Raw genomic sequence first — 22,957 nt, forward strand, 5'->3', positions numbered from 1 at the left:
CGTACCTGATAAAGAAAACTAAAACCACAAATGCTTGAGCCCGACCTCATAAAAACTCAAACTCAAACAGGAGCACTCTTCATACCCTAACTCAAAATAAAATCAGGTCCAATAAGGATAAAGGCCCACAAAAAAATAGATGGTCTCTTCCACCTACCTGACATCTTAAGAGGTCGGCACAACAAAAAAATCTAGTCTTACTTATCTGAATAAGTAATTATCTTTTTAAATATCTCCTACTAAAAAAGAGAAACTCAGACAACAGCATTTTGACACCAACACAAATCGGACAAAAAATCTAGGCCTCATGTTCAAGTTCAAATTACCGTTTGAAGTAATCCTGGAACAATGCCAAATACTAAAAAAGTTAAAACAATGTTTTTCAAAGTAAGTAAGAAGTTTTTATTCCAGAGAATAATAAAAAAAAATACTTGTCATCCAAAGTAAGTTAGCATCTTGGAATGAGCAATGTGGCCATCGGCTACCCACGAAGCTATGGTATCAGGTGCCATCAGAAACGTTAAAAACAAATCATATAAATTAATTAATTAATTCCCCATACATTTGAATAATGATATTTTTTCTTTCGATAAATTAACAACGTTTCAAACTTAAGTTCTAATAATTTTTTAAAGAGCATAGAGTTTCTCGTGGGAATTTAAAAACTGTTGTTTATAGCAAGTTATAAAATAAAATATCCTCTCAAAATGCATGAAAAATGAAAATAAGAATTCTTAGAAGTTAGAATCAAACTATATTTTAGTACATCTGCTCTGCACAAGATGCTTAAGAACTCGTGTTAAAATTCTCCAACATAAGTAAAATAAAAGAAAAAGATGAGCAAGTGACACGTGTGCTTTCGTCAATCATAAACTTGTGTCTCCAAAAGTGGTATGTAGTCTCTTGGCAGATTCTGCAGTTAGTGGTGCTAAATGTTTCGCTCAATTTATGGCTTTAAGTTTTTTAATTCTTTTTTCAATAGTGGGGTCTAAGCTTTAATTAAAAGCTAATTTTAGATTTTCAAGTACCGTAATGTTAGATATATAAGTAATTTTGCTAATTAAATTTAATTAAATTGATCAAATAACAAAAATTTTATACATTTATTATGTGTTTTTTGGTTTTTGCATTGCAACTTTCATCACAAAAAATTTTACATATAACACATAAATTTATAGATATAATATAAAAATGTTTGCACGTATTACACATATTTTTTAATATAATATAAAAAAAGTTTGTATTGTGTACTAATTTTTTTATATTATACGCCAAAATTTATGTATTCAATATTTTTGCTAAATATATACAAAAGAACGATGAGAAGACAAATTTATGTATTCAATATTTTTGGGGTGTAAAGAAGCGAACCTCCCAGTCCGATATCTTGGTATTCCTCTAGGAGCAAACCCAAGACTGGTAAAGACATGGAAGCTGATAATTGACAAGGTTGAGGAAAAGCTTAGTTTGTGGAAGGCTAAGGTGCTGAATAAAGCAGGTAAGCTAGTCCTTATTAAGTCTGTGTTGAATAGCTTGCCAGTGTACTATCTGAGCCTGTACAAGATGCCGAAGGCCGTGGCAGAAAAGTTGATATCATTACAGAGAATATTCTTATGGAGTAAGGAGGAAGGTAGGAACGGGATAGCACTAGTCAAGTGGGAAGTGGTTCAGGCCCCTAAAAAGGAGGGTGGCTTGGGGGTAGGAGATGCAGTGATTAGAAATTCTGCCCTACTATTTAAGTGGTGGTGGCGATTTTCGAAGGAGGAGTGTCCTTTATGGAAGAAGGTTGTTTGCTCCTGTTACGCCTTGAAGCCCAATATGATGTTATCTACTCAGCCAATGCCTACTAGGGGGGACCATGGAAGGACATATGCCAGTTGCAGCTCAAGGATAGTAATGTAACGGACAAGATGATTACTGGGTTGTCTATGGAGGTGGGTGATGGCAGGAGGACTCTTTTCTGGGAAGATGTCTGGTTACAAGGCGGTTCCCTCAAGTTGAGGTTTCCGAGACTTTTCTCTATTTCAAATCAGCAAGGATCTATCATAGGGGAGTGCGGGTTTTGGGATGGGTTAGAGTGGGTATGAAACTTCCAGTGGAGGTGAGGCCTATATCAATGGGAGTTGGAATTATTGAATAGGTTACATGAGGCTTTAAGGCCTATAAATCTAGCAAGTGATAAGAAGTACAGACTTGTGTGGAAGTATGGCAAGGAAGGAATTTTTTCAACTAACTCTTTTGTGTAGGTGGTGCAATCAGAGACTATCCCAGAGGATATCACAAGCTTCAGCTTCACCAGAACCATTTGGAAAGGTTTGGCGCCACCACGAGTGGAGTTATTTATTTGGTTTGTTCTGATAGGTAGAGTAAATACTAAGGAAAGACTACACCGATTTGGAATACTTAGGCATGGGGACAATATATGTGTGTTTTGTAAAAGATATGTGGAACATATTTACCACTTGTTCCTGGGGTGTGAGTGACAATTGGATTTTTGATGGTATAGAATTTCACAATTGAATTCTCGTTGCAAGTATAGTTTCTAAACCAATCACTAATCCTTTCATACAAAAAGTTGTTTGTCACAAGTACAAACCCCTAAAATCTATAAACCGAAGTATTGGACCTCGGGTCGTTCTCCCTAGGAATTACAACAAAGTGTCTTATTATTGGTTATGAGTTATTTTGGGGTTTTGGATAAGAAGCATGGAAAGTAAATGGCAATGAAAATAAACTAACAACTATAAAAAAAAGGCTCTTGGTAAGGTGTGAGAACTAGAAGTCCTATCCTAGTTATCCTTCTCAATTGTGATGAGAATTGTTCATCGCTACCACTTAGTTAACCCTTACTAATTAAAGGAAGGTCAAGTGGATGAATTGACTTGAGCTTCAAGTCCTAATCAACTCCTAAAGGAATGGCTAGCTTTAGTGCACTCCAAACCAATTAGCAATCTCTCCAATTATCAATCAACAAAGGAATTAGATAACTCAAGTGTCACCAATTACTCTACCTAGGCCAAGAAGAACAAAATCTACACTAAAACTAAAAGAGACATTTCAACAAACACATAAAGTGCAAGAGAAGTAAACATTATTAAATGCAAGAATTAAAGGAATCTACAACTACAAAAACAAGAGATCAACAATAGAAAAGCAAAGAAGAACAATTGGTATGAATTACCTCTTATTGAATTGAAAGAAAATAAAGAGAACAAGAGTATCATGATTACAAAACCTAGAAACAAAATAAGAGAAATTACAACAAGAGAATAGGGAGAGAGAGAAAAAAACCAAAGTGTATCAATCATCAATTGAAGGTAGAAGTAGAAGGAGACTTGAATTAAACCTAGAACTATGAGATCCTAATCTAACCCTAATTCCTAATCCTAATTCTAGAGAGAAGAGAGAGCTTCTCTCTCTAAAACTCTAAACTAAAAGTGATTATTGGTCAAAAGGTGATGATAATGATGCCTTCCCCTTAATCCTTCATCCTTTTATTCCTTTCCCTTAGCAATTTGGCGCCAAAAATGGGTTCAGAAACCCTCTCAAATCGCCAGGCACGTGTTGCATTAGTGAGGTCATGTGCCCTCATCGACGCGTGCGCGCACGGTACGCGTGCGCGTCCCTGGCTAATTCTGCGATGTGCGCGCGAGCGCCTTGTGCGCGTGCGCGTGCATGGCTGACTTTGCTTCTTTGCCTTTTTATGCTTCTCTCCACTTGTATGCTTCCTTCCTTGCTTCCTTTGATCCATGCCTAGCCTATTTCAATCCTGGAATTACTAGTAAACACATCAAGGCATCTTATGGAATCAAAGAAGAACTAGAATTCATCAAAATAGGGCTTAAAAAGCATGTTTTTACACTTAAGCACAAATATGGGAGAGATAACAAAATCATGCTAATTACTAGGTTAAATGTGACAAAAAGTTATCAAAATACTCTAAATTCAATGCAAAACAAACCGTCAAATTGGGGTTTGTCAACCTCCCCACACTTAAGCCTTAGCATGTCCTCAGGCTAAAATAAGAAGGAACTAAGGGTTATGATATTTATTGAATGCAACTAAACTATATGAGTCCTATCTAAATGCAATTATCTAAAGCAATTGGAAATGCTTAGTTCAAACAAATCAATTCTCAAGAGAGCATGTGTAAGCACAAGAGCTAGGCAATAAGGACTAAGTCCAAACCACAATTGTATTGAATTGTCAAAAAGAGTTCAAACTTGCAAGAATATAGATAATATGGGTGAACACATGTGATTGAACTTTTGAACCCTCACCGGATGTGTATCCGCTCTATTCACTTAAGTGTTTAAGGGTTAATTCACTCCATTCTCTTCTAATCATGTTTTCCAAAATTTGATTTTCTTCTAACAATCAACACTTATTCAATGCATGCATACATTCATCATGAGGTCTTTCATTTAGGTTGTAATGGGGTTAGGGTCAAGGTAGGATCATTTATGGTCAAGTGGACTAGGATTTGAATCTTTGATTAGCATAGACTTTCCCACCTAACCTATTTAATGACCTATACAAATGCAAGCTATTCTAACTACCCATTCTTCACTTTTTCTTACATACTCATGCATTCTTATTTGATTCATAATACTTATGCATTGATCCCCTTTTTATTGACTTCACTTTGGGGCATTCTGTCCCTTCTTTATTGTATTATTTTTTTTTTTTCATCATCATCATTTTTTTTCTTTCATTTTTCTTTTCTTTTCATCATGTTTGTTTTTTTTTTTTTTCTTTTCTTCATATACATTTTTTTTCTTTTTCTTCTTTCAAACTAGATACAAGAACATTGATGCATAAGGTCTCTACATTTAATCAATACATGAATATGTGCCCAATTCCTAAACATAAAAGTGTACTGCCCCTTTTTATCCCATCCAATGTTCCCAAGCCTCACCAACTTTGAATAGTAAAACACTCTCACTAGCCTAGGTCAATCAAAGATCCAAACAAGGACTTTTCATTGGTTTTCCGCCTTAGGCTTGTAATGTGCTAAAATAAGAATAAGTTGGTTAAGCATAGGCTCAAAATTGGCTAACAATGGAGAGTAAAAGGTTGGCTATTTGGGTAAGTGGCTAATGAAAGAATGGCCTCAATCATATAAATGCACAAACACAAGAAATAAACGGATATATAGAATCAAGCAAATCAAGGATCACAATCATGGAAAGAGAACAATTTCACACAAGAATGGAAAATAAGTGGTTATAAATTGTAACCACATCAATAGGCTCAAGTCTCACAAGCTTGTGTTCTCAATTCAATACATGCTTCACAAGGTATGAAATTCAAGCAAGTTTCAAAAAAATTCTCTTTCAATCAATTGGGTCAATACCCTATATTTAAACTTCTTGAAAAATCTCAATGTTTGACTAAGCATTGTTGTGATTGAAAAGTTCAAAAAATTTCTTAGTTCACCCTTTCCTTTTTCACTTAGAGCCAATATATTATGCAAAAAGGGTGACTAAATATTTGCAATCCAAAGTATGATTTCTAATCACAACTACAAACTAAAAACAAAGATAAACAAAATGTATAAAGAAGAATCCAACTAAAAGTACGGAATCTATCATCCAAAACATCTAAAAATATCCAAAAGCATCAAAATATCTAAAATCCACAATAAGCAATAAAAGTATCCAAAGCAAACTAGAAATGCATCAAAATATATACAAAGATGTGCAAAATGAGATAACTAGGCCGAAAAGTTCACCGGTTCCCAAATAGTGCTACCGGTGCCCTCCCCACACTTAAAACCAAGCATCGTCTTCGATGCTAAACCGGAGGATCAGTGGGAGGTACAACGATAGGCTCTGGCTCTGACTGTGGCTGTGGCTGTGGGACCGGCTCCTCCTGAGTCTGTGGCGGCTCTGTAGTGTCAGGGGCATCCTGCTGAGCCGGTGCCTCCGCGTCCTTCTCCTGATGATCCGGCTCATCGGAGGTCGGAGAGTCTGGGAGCGGAGGTAACTCAGCGCCAAGGGAGATGAGTGCCTGATCCATCCGATCCAGTCGGCGTTTGACATGAAGCCTCTCGCGCTCCAAGAACCGAAACAGACGCTGAACCAGTAGGTAAGTGGGCTCGGGTGCTGAAGGAGGTGGGGCTGCTGGCAAAGAAGATGGTGTAGCTGCCTCGACTGCCGCTCTAGCTCGAGAACGGCGGCTGGTCGGGGGCCTCTCGTGCACCCACACACCCCAGGGAATAGTAACTTCCTTGTCGTCGTCATCTGGAGGTGGTGGTGTCACGTCATCGTCCTCCCACGGGACATCAGCTAGCTCAGCTAAGCTAGTAACCAAGGTCGGAAACGGTAACAAGCCGCGAATATGAGCTCTCCACATGCTATGCCTAATCAGTCGGGGAAAATATACTTCCTTCCCCTCCATGACACACCCAATCAGGACTAGCATATCCATCGGAATCTCTGAAAAGTGAGTGGTAGGGAAGACATAGCGGGCAAATATTTGTTGCCAAGTCCTAGCCTCCCTAGTCAGATGCGCAAATAGCATGCCCTTGGGCTTTGTGTTGCTCGAATCCATTACCCAAGAAGCATCTGGTGTAGCAATCACGCGCCTAAGTGCCTCATAGTCGAAAGTCAAGGAGAGGAGAGCTACCTCTGCCTGCTGGTAGGCACAAGTCTCAGGAGTACCAACTCTGCAGAGCAGTGCATCCCGCAAGGCATCCTCAGTAATCATGATCTCTCTACCCCTCAAAAATACTGAATCCAAGCCTGGTCGAAAGAAATTGCAGTAAAATTCCTTGACCCACGAGATGTTAATCCGTCCCAAGTCCCTATCGACGAAATCCAAGCCCAGCTCAGAAATACGGGCGTTTATGGCACGCCTCACATCATTGGGAAGATTCAGCTTCTTCTCAATATTCAGATTCTTCTTTGTATAACGGGAAAGGCGTAGCTCGCAGTAGAGATTTGGAAATTTGGTTGGATCAGTGGACGGGAGTAACTGATTTTCTTTCTCCTCCTCATTCAGCGGATTCCTCGCATAGTTAGCAGATGGTGGGGGTGTAGAGGTCTTGGAGCGCTTCCTCTTTTTGGAAGCAGAGGCTATAGCTTTTCCTCTATCCGACATCCTGAAAAATATGATAGAAGATATAAAACATTTAGCATGTAACAAAGAAGGCATGTTCAGGAGACAAATATCCAACAGCAATCATGATGTTGCACTGAATACGTAAAAGTGAACAAGTAAGCATAAGTGAATGAACCAAGACTGTAATCTTCATTAAAGGCAACATCTCATATTCAAAAGGCAATAATATCATCATATTTTTGAAAGAATTGTTAAAGAGGGTTAAAAGTGAGTGGAAGTAAAACGGTTAAAGAAATTAGTAAGTTAGAAAAGTGGATTAGCGATATGATGATATATAGGCTCAATTGAACGAGAAGTTGCGGTTAATGTTCACAATGATTGTGCAAATCCGGGAAGTCAAAAAGGGAAACAGAAATTTGCCCAAAACTGAAATAAAGATCAAAATGAAACTAATTTCCTTGAAAATCGGGCAGCATTCCGGCTTAAAATTGGACGTTCCCGGATAGCAAAATAGCACAATTAGCACAAAAAAAATAACATCAATCACGCACAGCAGCAAACAGATATTATTTGGCAACACATATTGCATGGAATATCAACCCAAAACCAACATACCGTACCCAAGGAAGCAAGCAGCAGAGATGCACATACGGAGCAATTATCAGGCCTAGAATCCTCTATCCAGCCCTAGCTACCTAACAGCAATTATATCTATCTAACCTAACATACAAAATATGAATTTAGCTAACTAACATGCAATTCCAGGAACTAACATAAATGAACAAATAAAAAGGAAAAATAGAAAAAGAAACAACAGAAATGGAGCAGGAACCTGGGAGCCGGGAAAAACTGAGAATGGAAAGGGGAACGATGATAAGGCAGGGGCAGCAGAGACAGAACCTGGCACCGCCGTGAACGGTGACGGTGAGGACGGCTGGCGCGGTGGTTTGGCCGGAGGGATGAAAAACTGAGGGGAGGAGGGAGGGTGATGGTGAGAGAGGAGAAGGATAGGAGGAGGTGCAGGAAGAACAGAGAGGGGGAAGCCGCCGGCAGTGATGATGGGGTGGCGGCGGAGGGAAGGGTGAGATGGGTGAGAGGAGTGAGAGGGAGAGAGAGAGAACGGGTGGTGGTGAGAGGGAAAGGGAGTTGATGGCCAAGGACGGTGACGGAGGTAGGTCGTGCGGCGGCGACCGGCGCTGCTGTTGCGACGGCAGTTGGGGGAGAGAAGAAGAAGGAGAGGGTGGAGGTTGGGGAAAGGGTTGCGCAACTGCGCAGTGTGCTTCGCGAGCTAGGGTTATCCCTATTTTTTTGAATCGGCGCAGGTGCGCGTCCGCGTCCATTGAGAGAACGTGGACCCTACGCGTGCGCGTACAACGCGCTTAAGCGGGGATGAGCAAAATAGGAAAGGACGCGTGTGCGTACCGTGCGCGCACGCGTGCATGGAGTTGGGCTAGGGGCTTAGAGTTGGCCCAACTCAGGCCTAACTCTCTGGAGACTGGCCTGGGAGTCGCGCACCAGACCTGCGCGCACGCGGCATGTACGCGTCCACGCGCATTGGGGGAAAGGGAGATTCATGCGTGAGCGTGCAGTGCGCGCTAACGTGGGGTGGCATATGAAGCAGGGGCGCGTGCGCGTACGGTGCGCGCACGTGTACATGAGATTGCGCCTGAGGCTTAGAATGGGCTTGAGGCACGCCCGACTCTCGGGTTCGTGGCCTAGATTGGTGGCAACACGCAAGGACGCGCGCGCGGGAATTGCGCGTCCGCGTACATTGACGAATTGTGAAATGGCGCGCCGGCGCGATGCATGCGCTCGCACAGATCGGGTTGGGCCCAAGGCACAATGTTTGCCCAAGAGAGGCCCAACTCTCGGGAGTGTGGCTCATGGTGCATGCGCACCGGGACGCGTACGCGTACGTTGTGCGCGCGCGTCCATGCCCTCTTCTTTCTCTTTCTCTTCTTTTTTTTTTTTTTTTTTTCAGAAAAAACTTGCTGGTTGCTCCCCTTAGTGTTCACAACTCTTATTCACTCAACCATCATACAATTCACAAAAATGCAATTTTTGGTATTATTCATCTACTACTAAACACAACATGCATGTGAGTAAGCTAACAATTAAGTTGTACAAACAAATTTGTATGAAACATCTACCTACAATGGTAACTCAAATCACTTATTATACAAAACCAAAAGAGAATGGAAAGAAGTTACCATGGTGGGGTGTCTCCCACCTAGCACTTTTAGTTTAAGTCCTTAAGTTGGACATTTTGAGAAGCTTATTGTCATGGTGGCTTATGTTTGTACTCATCCTTGAATCTCCAAGGATCCTTGCTTCTCAATTGGTTGACAGAATATCCAACCGTCTTCACCAAGCTTGGGCAAAGTTCAACCCAAGATATGAGTCCCCATAGTTGGTCTTCATTTAGCGAACCGGGATCCCATATCTTATCTTCGCACCCCTCTTCAATTTGATCTTCATACTTTTTCCTTCCGGGTGGAAGACATATAGAATTCTCTTTAGCACACCTAGCCTTCCGTCGAGACCCATGCAAAGTGGTATTCTTCCAATCATCGTTCCTATACCTTGAAGCTTTGACCTTAATGAGCCTAATTCCTAACTTGCAACTACTACACAACTTATTCTTGCTTTTAATTCCACAAAGAGCTCTAAGTTGTCCATCCGTTTCAATCAAACCATATTCAAGTGAGAAAGTGAAGCTTATGGATAAGAATTTTACCCACTTGAATGTTGTGTTGGATGGTGACTCGGGAAGGGAGACCTCCCCACACTTAGATAATGCAAGGTCTACTTCCTTGTGCTCTTCTTTGTGTATTTCCACCTTTTTGCGAGCTTCCTTGATTTCAACCTTTCCCCTTTTATCACATAGCTTGGTGTTGTCTGCAAGAACTTTGATTTCTTGCCTAATGGGAGGTGGTTCAATTTTGGATAGAAATTCATTGATGAATAGATCCGTTTCTTGGTCAACCTCTTCATATTCTTCAATTTCGATATACACCATGTCAACGTTTTTCTCTTGGTAGCTCTCTTTCTCATTGCTCACCAAGGGTATGGGAGGTCGTGCACACTCTTTTATACTTTCAACTCCATGTCCAATGGGAGAGGATTCCATTGTAGAGAGAAATTCATCCATGATTGAATCCATCTCTTGATAAGCCTCTTCCAAGTCTCCAACGATGATATGCCTTGGAGGTTGCGCACCTTCTTCAACTTCAATATCAAGCTCCTTGGAAGAGTGCTCCATGAGACTACATTCCCTTGGACTTTCAACATCTCCTAAATCTTCAACCACTTCTTCCTTTTCTTCAATGATTATAGGTTCCTCTAGTTGCTCCCATACAAAATTTCACTCCTCTTTCTCCACCGAATTTTCCAATTTCACCTTCATACTTTGCTCTTCTTTTGACTTTTCACATGTGGTCACGGAAGTACCTTGAGTATTCAAGCATTGATGGGCTAAAGTGTGCACTACCTTAGTCAAGTTGGTCACGAACTCAAGTGTATCCCGTTTCATGGCCTCTTGTCCTTGAAGTAACAAAGTGAGAGAATCGTCCATTGGGGCTTGTGGTGGGTAGGAAGGTTCGTTGTATTGGAGAGAGAGTTCATAATAGGAAGGTGGTTCTTTTTTGTAAGGTTGTGGAGATTGCGTGTATTGAGGTTGTTCTTGGTAGTGATCTTGATAGGGTGGTGGTTCTAAGGGCTCTTGCTCATAATGGTCATAAGAATATGATAGGGGTGGTTGGTTATATGAGGGGTAGGGATCATAGGAAGGTGCTTGGTATGGGAAGGCTTGTGAGAATGGTTGAGGTTCATATTGAGGGTGAGAGTCATAGGCATATGGTGGCGGTGCTTGGAAGTCACAAGGTGAGCCACCATAGCCATTGGATTGGTATGCACCATAGAATGGCTCTTCTTCGTAGTGCATTGGTGGAGGTTGTTGCCATGAGGATTGATCATATGCATATGGCTCCTCCCACCTTTGATTGTCCCATTCTTGATACACATCTTCATTATAGTCCTCATTTCCTACAACATGTTGATAACCAAACTCATAGCCAAGGTGAGAATTCATGATAGCAAGAAGAAAATGAAAACAAAATCAAATAAGAAGCAAGAAAATTAAATCCTAAAACTAGCAAGAGCTAACAAAAGCAACATATTCACACTATTCACATATATACAATAACCAATAACATAACACCATTGCAAATCCCCGGCAACGGCGCCATTTTGACGATTGGATTTTTGATGGTATAGAATTTCACAATTGAATTCTCGTTGCAAGTATAGTTTCTAAACCAATCACTAATCCTTTCATACAAAAAGTTGTTTGTCACAAGTACAAACCCCTAAAATCTATAAACCGAAGTATTGGACCTCGGGTCGTTCTCCCTAGGAATTACAACAAAGTGTCTTATTATTGGTTATGAGTTATTTTGGGGTTTTGGATAAGAAGCATGGAAAGTAAATGGCAATGAAAATAAACTAACAACTATAAAAAAAAGGCTCTTGGTAAGGTGTGAGAACTAGAAGTCCTATCCTAGTTATCCTTCTCAATTGTGATGAGAATTGTTCATCGCTACCACTTAGTTAACCCTTACTAATTAAAGGAAGGTCAAGTGGATGAATTGACTTGAGCCTCAAGTCCTAATCAACTCCTAAAGGAATGGCTAGCTTTAGTGCACTCCAAACCAATTAGCAATCTCTCCAATTATCAATCAACAAAGGAATTAGATAACTCAAGTGTCACCAATTACTCTACCTAGGCCAAGAAGAACAAAATCTACACTAAAACTAAAAGAGACATTTCAACAAACACATAAAGTGCAAGAGAAGTAAACATTATTAAATGCAAGAATTAAAGGAATCTACAACTACAAAAACAAGAGATCAACAATAGAAAAGCAAAGAAGAACAATTGGTATGAATTACCTCTTATTGAATTGAAAGAAAATAAAGAGAACAAGAGTATCATGATTACAAAACCTAGAAACAAAATAAGAGAAATTACAACAAGAGAATAGGGAGAGAGAGAAAAAAACCAAAGTGTATCAATCATCAATTGAAGGTAGAAGTAGAAGGAGACTTGAATTAAACCTAGAACTATGAGATCCTAATCTAACCCTAATTCCTAATCCTAATTCTAGAGAGAAGAGAGAGCTTCTCTCTCTAAAACTCTAAACTAAAAGTGATTATTGGTCAAAAGGTGATGATAATGATGCCTTCCCCTTAATCCTTCATCCTTTTATTCCTTTCCCTTAGCAATTTGGCGCCAAAAATGGGTTCAGAAACCCTCTCAAATCGCCAGGCACGTGTTGCATTAGTGAGGTCATGTGCCCTCATCGACGCGTGCGCGCACGGTACGCGTGCGCGTCCCTGGCTAATTCTGCGATGTGCGCGCGAGCGCCTTGTGCGCGTGCGCGTGCATGGCTGACTTTGCTTCTTTGCCTTTTTATGCTTCTCTCCACTTGTATGCTTCCTTCCTTGCTTCCTTTGATCCATGCCTAGCCTATTTCAATCCTGGAATTACTAGTAAACACATCAAGGTATCTTATGGAATCAAAGAAGAACTAGAATTCATCAAAATAGGGCTTAAAAAGCATGTTTTTACACTTAAGCACAAATATGGGAGAGATAACAAAATCATGCTAATTACTAGGTTAAATGTGACAAAAGGTTATCAAAATACTCTAAATTCAATGCAAAACAAACCGTCAAATTGGGGTTTGTCAGTGAGTTTACTTGGCAGGTATGGTGTCGATGACTTTCTGATCTCGGAGAGCGTGGTCTATTCCGGGCTCACTAAAGGAACATTTTGAGAGTTGGACAGGCGTCGTAAACAGAAATGAGGAGCGAAATCGGTGGCTGAGGTGCTTCTCATTTAGAATATATGGCTTGAGAGGAACAGACGTATTTTTAATTCCAAAGAAGGTGGTTCAGAAGAGGTGTATCAGCAGTCCTTGACCAGTTATGGAGAGTGGAGTAGTAGGAACCTTGTTGTTGTTGATGGCAATGCCGGAGATGACGACAGGGGTAGTTGATTTACTTTGCTTTTTTTCCTTTATCATCATGTCCCCAGTTTGCTTGTCTTTTGCTCCACTGTATTGTGTTGAGCTTTCTTGTTCAAAAAAAAATGATATTGAAAAAGGAGAAGAAGAATGAAAATGAAAAGGAAGAAAAGGAGGCTGTAGTGGCAACAATAATGATAATGACAATCGTTAACAATGACAATGACGTCAAAGAAAAGAAAATAATAAAAAAGAGAAAGATAAACACGTAACAACTAAATTAGAGATTTAATTTAAAAAATAATTGAATACATAGTTTTATCGCTGTAAATAACCTGATTTGTATGGACAAAATTTTTATAATTACTCAGCATCGATCTATTAGATCAATTTTTTTTTATATATTTTTAGGTATTAATATAATTTATTATCAAAATAACAAAATTACATATATAACATAATAAATACAAAAATAATAGTACTATAATTGAAGAATTGTTGCGGCCCGGCCCAGCTGGCCTCATGGCCGACCCAACCCGACCCGAAAAAACGAGCAAGGAGATACCACGTGTCCGACCCCTTACTCGGACACCTCCTGAAAGCCAGTTATTGACAGCTGGAGATTAGGGAAGCTTCACGAAGGTGGGTTTGCCCTCGCGAGACCCACCACACTGACAAGGTATAAAAGGGGAGGGACCTACCCCTCCCCCAAGGTACGTCACCAATACCACCTTACTCCCATTTCGCCTGCGCACCTCACTGACTTGAGCGTCGGTGTATCTTTGCAGGTGACACCCCCCTCCACACGAAGTACTCGGAAGCTCGGCTGCTCTATCGTTCATACCCCCACTCGAAGACAGGCGGGAACCCACTTCCCCGTCCCAGAGACCTCCGCGAACTATCTGGTAACCCGACCTACCGAACATTGACGCCGTCTGTGGGGACCGCCGAAATGAATTTTCTAATAGGCCCTGGAGAGCCTGGCGAGGGAGCTAAACCCAGGGGGGCAGCCTCTGTGGCTTCCTCCCGCGAGCGCACGAGGTCTCCTCTGCGGCGACCCGAGCCATCCTCACGTTCCCAGGAGCAACGACCTTTTGGGGGAACAGGCAGCGATAGCGCCAGGATAATGCAGGAACTGCGGCATAGGGTGCAGAACCTGGAACGCCAGCTGGCAGATCACGGAGGTCGTCAACAAACTCCCGAACCAAACTACTCGCGATCTCCCGAGAGACGGGGGAGAACTCCTCAGAGAAGTCGTTACAGGCGTACACCAAGCCCGCGATCTGAGTCAGATAGTCTCCAAGGGGAGAACCGGGAAGCACCAAGAAGACGACGCAACCCCATGATATACACCCGACCTGTAAGGAGACCAACCACCGAGCAAAATCGGGAGGACGATGAAGAAAGGCCGAAGAGAACGCGACGCCCTGTGATCATGGGTGCAACCCCTTTCCACCATTTAATCATCGAGATCCGGCTACCAAAGCACTTTGATAAGCCAATGGACATGAAGTACGATGGGACCCAAGACCCACAAGAGCATCTAACGGCCTTCGAGGCCAGGATGAACTTGGAAGGGGTAGGCGACGAGGTGAGATGCCGCGCCTTCCCGGTCACCCTGGCCGGACCTGCAATTCGGTGGTTCAACAGCCTCCCGCAAGGTTCTGTAGTCAAATTTTCAGACATCAGTTGCGGCTTCTTGGCCTAGTTCACTACCCTCATCGCAAAGGCAAAGCACCCGATCAACCTGCTCGGGGTGACACAAAGATCCGGCGAGCCGACCAGGAAATACTTGGATAGGTTTAACGATGAGTGCTTGGAAATCGACGGCCTAACCGACTCGGTGGCCAGTTTATGTTTGACGAATGGACTTCTGAATGAGGATTTCAGGAAGCATCTTACCACCAAGCCGGTGTGGACGATGCAGGAAATCCAGTGCGTGGCTAGGGAATATATCAACGATGAAGAAGTCAGTCAAGTGGTGGCAGCCAACAAGTAGTAGCCTGCCTACCACCAAACTCGCCAGCACGGAAGCGGGGAAAGGATGAAGGAGCATGCCAAAGACAGAGTGCCGGCCAAGATATTCAAGCCGTTTCCCCGAGTCGTAAAGTTTACCAACTATACCCCCCTCACAGTCTCCATTGTAGAAGTTTATCAGCAGATAGCTGAGAAGGAAATTTTGTCGAAGCCCCAACCTCTAAAGGACAGAACCGGAGGAAACAAGAACCTTTATTGTGACTATCACAAGGGCTATGGACATAAAATACAGGATTGTTTTGACCTGAAGGACGCATTGGAGCAAGCGATCCGGGATGGGAAGCTCTCCGAATTCTCCCACCTCATCAGGGAGCCGAGAAGACGGGATCGCAACCGAGAAGGAGACGACAAGAGCTGCGCGGTGAAGCGACGTCACGAGCCCGAGGACCATGAGCACGGTCTTACTATAGTAAACGTGGTAATCAGAAGAGACGCGACTACAAGGTCGAAGTCGGCGCACAAGAAGGACGCCAAAGTCCTGGCGGTCTCGTCATCCATCCCTGCGCCAAACTCCAAGAGGACTCCACCCATATCGTTTGGTCCAGAGGACCAATGGTTTGACGAGGTCACTGAAAACCCTCCGATGGTCATCACGGTCAGAGTGGGAACTGGCCTGATTAAGCGGATCCTCGTAGACACCGGTGCCGACTCGAATACCATGTTCCGCAACGTGTTCGATGCTTTGGATCTCCGGGATGCCGATTTAAGGACTCACCAGCATGGTGTAGTAGGGTTGGGCGACCACTTTATCAAACTCGATGGGATAATCTTCCTACCGGTATCCATAGGACTGGGACAGGGGAAAAGGTCGGTAATGGCAGAGTTCATGGTTTTGCAAGACTCCACGGCTTACAACGTCATCCTAGGAAGAAAGACTATCAATGATCTCGGGATAGTGATCAGTACAAAAATGTTGATAATGAAGTTCATCGCTGACGACGGATCTGTGGGATCTATCAAGGGAGACTTGGAAACGGCAGTCGCATGCGACAATGCCAGTCTCTCCTTAAGGAAGAAATCCAAAGAGGCATCGAGAGTATTCCTCGCCGACCTGGACGCCAGGGTCGACGACAAGCCTAGACCCGAGCCGGAAGGAAATTTAGAAAAGTTCAGGGTTGGCGACTCCGAGGGAAATTCACCTTCGTGAACAGAAACCTCCCCCACGACTTGAAAGAACCTCTAATGGAAATGATCAGGGCTAACGGCAACCTATTTGCCTGGACGCCAGCTGACATGCCGGGTATAGACCCCCAGCTCATGTCACACCACCTGGCCGTCAAGGCGGAAGCCAAGCCGGTGGCTCAGAGGAGAAGGAAAATGTCACAAGAAAGGGCAGAGGAGGTAGCCAGGCAGACGGCCAGCCTTCTTGAAGCAGGATTTATTCGCGAACTCGACTACTCGACTTGGCTGTCGAACGTAGTTCTAGTTAGAAAGCACAATGGAAAATGAAGGATGTGCGTGGATTATTCTGATCTCAATAAAGCATGTCCCAAGGACTCCTATCCCCTTCCCAACATAGATGCGCTCGTCGACACAGCGGCAGGATATCGGTATCTGAGCTTCATGGATGCTTATTCTGGCTATAATCAGATACCGATGCACCGGCCAGACAAAGAGAAAACGGCGTTCATAATACCAGGGGGAACATATTGCTACAAGGTAATGCCATTCGGGCTGAAGAACGCAGGGGCCACATACCAAAGGTTGATGCACAAGATATTCAACAACCTCATAGGCAAAACGGTGGAAGTATACGTAGACGGCATCCTAGTAAGGACCACCCGACTTGAGGACCTCATAAGCGACCTAGAAAATGTATTCGCCTCCCTCCGGCAACACGGCATGAGGCTCAATCCGCTTAAGTGTGCCTTTGCCATGGAAGCAGAAAAATTCTTAGGGTTTATGATAACCCAAAAAGGGGTGGAGGCCAACCCAGAAAAATGTGAAGCAATACTCCAGATGAAGATTCCAGGGTGCATCAAGGACGTTCAGAGGTTGGCAGGAAGGCTCACCGCACTATCCCGCTTCCTCGGGGCGTCAACTGCTAAAGCTCTACCATTCTTCAACTTGATGAGGAAGGGGATAGCGTTTGAATGGACTCCGGCGTGTGAAGAAGCGTTCAAGCATTTCAAGGAGATACTCGCAACACCACCTGTTCTCAGGAAGCCCAAGAACGGGGAACCGCTATACCTGTACTTGGCCATAACTGATGAAGCGATGGCGGCGGTCTTAGTGTGAGAGGAAGGAAAGATCCAACAACCAATCTATTTTGTGAGCAAAGCACTGCAGGGAGCAGAGTTGAGATACAGCAAATTAGAGAAGCTAGCACTTGCGCTCCTGACCTCTTCCCGCAGATTGCAATAGTACTTCCAAGGTCATCAAGTGATCGTGAGGACGGACCAGGAAATTTGCCAGGTACTCCAGAAACCCAACCTAGCAGAAAGAATGATGACTTTGGCTATTGAGCTGTCCCAATACGACCTTCGGTATGAACCCAGGCATGCGATTAAAGCTCAGATCATGGCTGACTTTCTGGTGGAAGTCACAGGAGACCCAACTGAGACACCGAGTACATGGTGGAAGCTCCACGTAGACGGAGCTTCCAACCAGACATTCAGGGGAGCCGGGATAATCTTGGAAAGCCCGATGGGAGTTGTATATGAACAGTCAATCAAGTTCGAATTCCCGGTATCAAACAATCAAGTAGAGTACGAGGCCCTTCTGGGTGGCTTAGTCCTGGCTAGGAAGGTCGGAGCCACAAGATTGGAAATATGTAGTGATTCGCAGGTCGTGACTTCATAGATCAACGGAACATATTAGGCTAGAGACTCGTTACTGCAAAAATATCTAGAGAAGGTTAGAGAATTAACCAGGCAATTCGAGGAGGTCTCGGTGCAGCACGTCCCGAGAGAGAGGAACACGCGAGCAGACCTTTTGTCAAAGCTGGCAAGTTCAAAGCCGGGAGCAGAAAACCGATCACTCATTCAAGGCTTGATAAAAGAACCAACAGTTGCCCTCCATTTAACGAAGGTAGATCCCTCTTGGATGAACCCGATCACCGACTTCTTGGAAAGCGGTAAGCTCCCTGAAGACGAGAAGTCGGCAAGAGCGTTGAGAAGGGAGGCAGCCAAGTATGCAATCATACAAGGCCAGCTATTTAAGAAGGGACTCAGCAAACCCTTGCTGAAATGCCTGCATCCCGACCAAATGGACTATGTGCTTAAGGAGGTCCATGAAGGATGCTGCGGTCACCACATCGGGGGCAAAGCCTTAGCGAGGAAGCTCATCAGAGCCGGCTACTACTGGCCGTCGATGATGAAGGATTCTAAAGAGTTCGTGAGAAAATGCATCAAGTGCCAGGAGAACGCCAATTTTCACAAGGCGCCAGCAACCGAGCTAAGTTTATTGACGTCTTCCTGACCTTTTTCACACTGGAGAGTCGACCTCCTAGGACCCTTCCAGGTCGGCCAAGGGCAAGTCAAGTACTTAATAGTTGCTATTGACTATTATACCAAGTGGATAGAGGTCGAGCCACTGGCCAGCATATCCTCGTCTAATTGTCGGAAGTTTATGTGAAGGCAAGTAGTAACTCGGTTCGGTATCCCTGAGGTCGTTGTCTCCGATAACGGGACACAATTCACCGATAAGAAGTTCGGAGAGTTCCTCGCCGATTTGGGTATAAATCAAAAGTTCTCATCCGTGGAACACCCTCAAACCAACGGTCAAGTCGAGGCCGCAAATAAGATCATCCTGCTAGGCCTCAAAAAGTGACTTGATAAGAAGAATGGGACATGGGCTGACGAGCTTGCTTTAGTCCTCTGGTCGTACCGCACAACTCAGCAATGATCTACGGGGGAGACACCATTTCACTTAACATACGGAGTGGACGCAATGATACCTGTAGAAGTCGGCGAACCGAGCCCGCGACTACTCTTGGGAGGAGTAAAGGAAGCTGTGGAAAAAGATATGATAGACAAGGCTAGAGAGATGGCCCATTTGTCGGAAGTGGCACTGAAGCAAAGGATGGCCTTGCGCTACAACGCCAAAGTGCTCAGGAGAGAATTTGAACAAAATGACCTGGTCCTGCGGCGCAACGACGTTGGGCTACCGACTCAGGGGGAAGGAAAGCTGGCGACAAACTGGGAAGGCCCGTACAGGGTAAAGGAAGTAATCGGTAGGGGCGCCTACAAGTTGGAAAGACTTGACGGCAAGGAAGTCCCGAGAACGTGGAATGCGGGCAACTTAAGAAGATTTTATTCTTAGGCCAAGTGCGCCGAATAGATGACCCGCCAAGCTTAGTAAGACCCAAGTTGCTTTATGATTAAATAATTTGCTTTTGTCAAATACTTATTATTGCCACAGATTTAACTAACTGCCGATTAATGTTCGCTTGTGATTAAATTCACTTTTTCCCCTTTTATATCTCGTGTTAACGAATTTCTCATGATACATGTTAAATGTGGTGGCGATACGGTAACCCGGGACTGATCACCCCGGGAACCACCCGAATTAACACCACAACAAATGGCTATAGCAACAATAAAGCCACGACTTGGCTTCGTCAAATTACCAACGCAGCGGTAAATAAACACAAGCGACAAGCCAATACCAACAAAACGGTAACAAAATAGAACGAAAACGTGTTGCCAACTAAGCGAGGAACAAACAGTAACCATAAGCCGACTAACCGGCTACAAGACCACCTAGGTAATTAAAAGTTGCAAGGTCCAGCATGCAAAACGACAAAGTTCACAAACTACGCGACAAAGTCCACAAAAACAAAAATTACAAAATTTATACAAGAGTACAGAGATAATTTATTTGGCATATCGATAATTTTACCATCCTTAATGGTGTTAAAAACCCCAATTATCGATATGTCGAAGTCAGGAGCCACGAGTTTTACTTGGGCTTTAAGAGCCTCTTCAGTCATCAATATGGCGCTTTTCCCCTATTTCACGGTCTCCTTGTACTTCTTTTTAAATTCAGCAGCCTCAGTTTGAGCAGCCTTAGCCGACGAGGCGGCCTCATCGCGTTCCTTCTCCAATGCATCCACCCGACCCTGAGCAGCATTGAGTTGATCCTCCAAAGTCAGCTCTCGCTCGATTAGCCGGGAAATGGTGGCATCAGAAGTCTTCAATTTCTCCTCAACCACTTTGGCTTTCTCCTAGGCAGCTTTGAGCTTCTTATCCGCGCTAGACAGCTGCTCCCGAAGTGATTCAACTTCAACTTTGAATTTGTTATTGGCTTGAACAGAAGACTCAAGTTTCCTCTGAACGGACTGCGTCCCCGCCATTGCGAATTCTGCCTTCCTTGCTATGGCAGCCCCATGAAGAAGAGTTCGGTACACCCACCTCGCTTGTGAAGGAAGATCCCCAACATGAAAAAAATCCTCCGTGCCGGAAAGCAACTGGGAATCAATAAAGTTCCCGGCATCGAAGTTCCTCTCCATCACATTGAGGACTCCTTTGGGGCTGGAGGACGACCTCTTCCTCTTCGGACTGCTCACAACAACCACATCCTCCTCTTCAAATTCTGGCTGAGAGGTCGAACCCTCGCCAGTGTCGACCACTTCACCTTGGGTAGGTGAGACATGCACCTCGGCAGCATTATGAGGCAGCACCTCGGCAGCATGAGGGGAGGCACCACCTGGTTCTTGTTATTTTCAGGGGGCACCTCCTGGTTCTCATTGGCCACCTCCTCATCGCTATCGCCAGCCAGAAACGTGTTAAATAAAAACAAAAACAACAAACTCAATCATCATATCGGGAGGACAGGTAATAATAATAATAAAGCAGACACCATTTAGCAACCACTCACGAATATAGTTCCTCGCCATGTTCCGATCACCCATGAGGAGATGGGATTGACGTGATTCTTCCCAAAGACGGCCAACAACACGTCGGCAATTTTTCTGTTCTCTGGGGTCATCCCCTTGTAAGTCACTTTAGTAAAAGTATTAGCTCCCGCCCCGAAGCTCCAATACGTCGGGATACGGCATTCCCCCTCCAATGTCAGCCAGAAGGGATGCCGACCTCTGACGGGGCGAACCTTGAAGTATTTGTCCTTGAACCCATGATAAGAGTCCTCGAACAAACCAAATATCCTCCGGCCTTGGGCAGATTGGAAGGACATAAAACCCTTCTTCGCTTTTCCTTGTTTCAAGGGGTTCGTCAAGGTGAAGAGGAAAAGAAATACGTCAATGGAGACCGGCAGCTCCTGGTATTCACATACCATCTCGAAGCAGCAGATGGAAGCCCAGCTGTTCGGATGCAACTGAGACGGCACCACGTCACACCGATTGAGTAGCGTCATTTGAAAAGGGGAAAAGGGGATTCGAACCCCCAACTGGGTAAATATTGCCTTATAGAACCAAATCCAGTCGGCAATCCGGGAGGAGTGCAGGTTGAGTTCATATATCCGTTCGTGAGCGACAGGGATAGAAACCTCGTAATTAGACTCCTCGTCAGTCCCTCCGCACAAGTACCCGACTTGGCAGAACTCGGTAAGCTCCTCTAGGCCCATCTGGTTAGGGGTCTCTTTTACGTCAGAAGTCACCCAGGCATACCGGTCGTACGCGGCTCTCGCAACGGGAACCCGAGCAATAGGACGCTGGGACATACCTACAGTGGGGCACCACTCACAGTTAGCCTAAGTGATCGGGAGGTCGGAGCTAGCCCAGAAACTACATCTTACTTACTCTGTGACTACAATCAAACAAGGAGCGAAATCTATTGCCAAAGTAAATCCTAAAAGAGAAAATGATGGAATGGTAACCCCCTAACCCGCCTATCTAAATGCTGATAACGCTCGATATACGGAAGCAGCATGCACACAAAAGCAAAGGAAGGAAACGAATGGCATAAACAGCAAGGTAAAACCGCAGGGATCAAAAGACAAGAAGTAAAGCTTACCAAAATGATTATGCTGATCTGGAGAAGCAGGAAGAACAAACACAATCGACCCAAGGAATTGCAGCAGGAAATGGGAGAATGCAGAAGGCAAATGCAGAAAGAATGGGATGATGGTAAAGAAATGAGAAATGCAACTGAATAGGGAACTAGGAAACTGACTCAAGAAGCGCGAAAGGCAAGGGTAAAATGGTCTTTGCTCACGGGGTTTTGAAATAACCCATTATGAGCATTAATGGTCAGCGCGAAAAATGAGGCGTCAAACGGCACACCTCTGCTCCAAAGAAGCTCACGCGTGTGGGAAGCGCGTCCCGAGCACAAGATACCGGTAAAGCGACAACACGCACACGGTGAAGAACGCACCAACCACGGTGCTCACGACCATGGCTGGCGCGTTGGGGGCACTGTTGCGGCCTGGCACAGCTGGCCTCATGGCCGACCCGACCCGACCCGGGAAAACGGGCAAGGAGGTACCACGTGTCCGACCCTTTACCCGGACACCTCCTGAGAGCCAGCTATTGACAGCGGGAGATTAGGGAAGCTTCACGAAGGTGGGCCTGCCCTCGCAGGACCCACACTAACAGGATATAAAAGGGGAGGGACCTACCCCTCCCCCAAGGTACATCACCAATACCACATTACCCCCATTTCGCCTGCGCACTTCACTGACTTGAGCGTCGGAGTGTCTTTGCAGGTGTCTCCCCCCTTCACACGAAGTACTCAGAAGCTTGGCTGCTCTATCATTTATACCCGCATTCGAAGACAGACGGGAACCCACTTCTCCATCCCAGAGACCTCCACGAACTGTCCGGTAACCCGACCTACCGAACAAGAATAAATAAAGAGTGTAATATATGAAAAATGCTTTTTCAAAATAGTTATACAAAATCATTATTCAATTTATATATATATCAAACC

General features: G+C 44.1%; 1 protein-coding gene across 1 annotated transcript; it reads left to right on the top strand.

Moving 5' to 3' along the window:
* Window positions 1–15,135: 15,135 nt before the first annotated feature.
* Window positions 15,136–16,275, top strand: LOC107607716 (uncharacterized). The gene has a single exon (XM_016309637.1). The coding sequence runs from the start codon at window positions 15,136–15,138 to the stop codon at window positions 16,273–16,275; it is 1,140 nt and encodes a 379-aa protein (XP_016165123.1).
* Window positions 16,276–22,957: the final 6,682 nt, after the last annotated feature.

Source organism: Arachis ipaensis, chromosome B7 (genome assembly GCF_059453495.1).
Source record: "Arachis ipaensis isolate K30076 ecotype BB chromosome B7, ASM5945349v1, whole genome shotgun sequence".
NCBI classification, from domain to species: Eukaryota; Viridiplantae; Streptophyta; class Magnoliopsida; order Fabales; family Fabaceae; genus Arachis; species Arachis ipaensis.

Bases quoted from the DNA above. Each gene is read 5' to 3' on its own strand.
- LOC107607716 (XM_016309637.1), top strand. From the start codon at position 15,136: ATGAAGGAGCATGCCAAAGACAGAGTGCCGGCCAAGATATTCAAGCCG.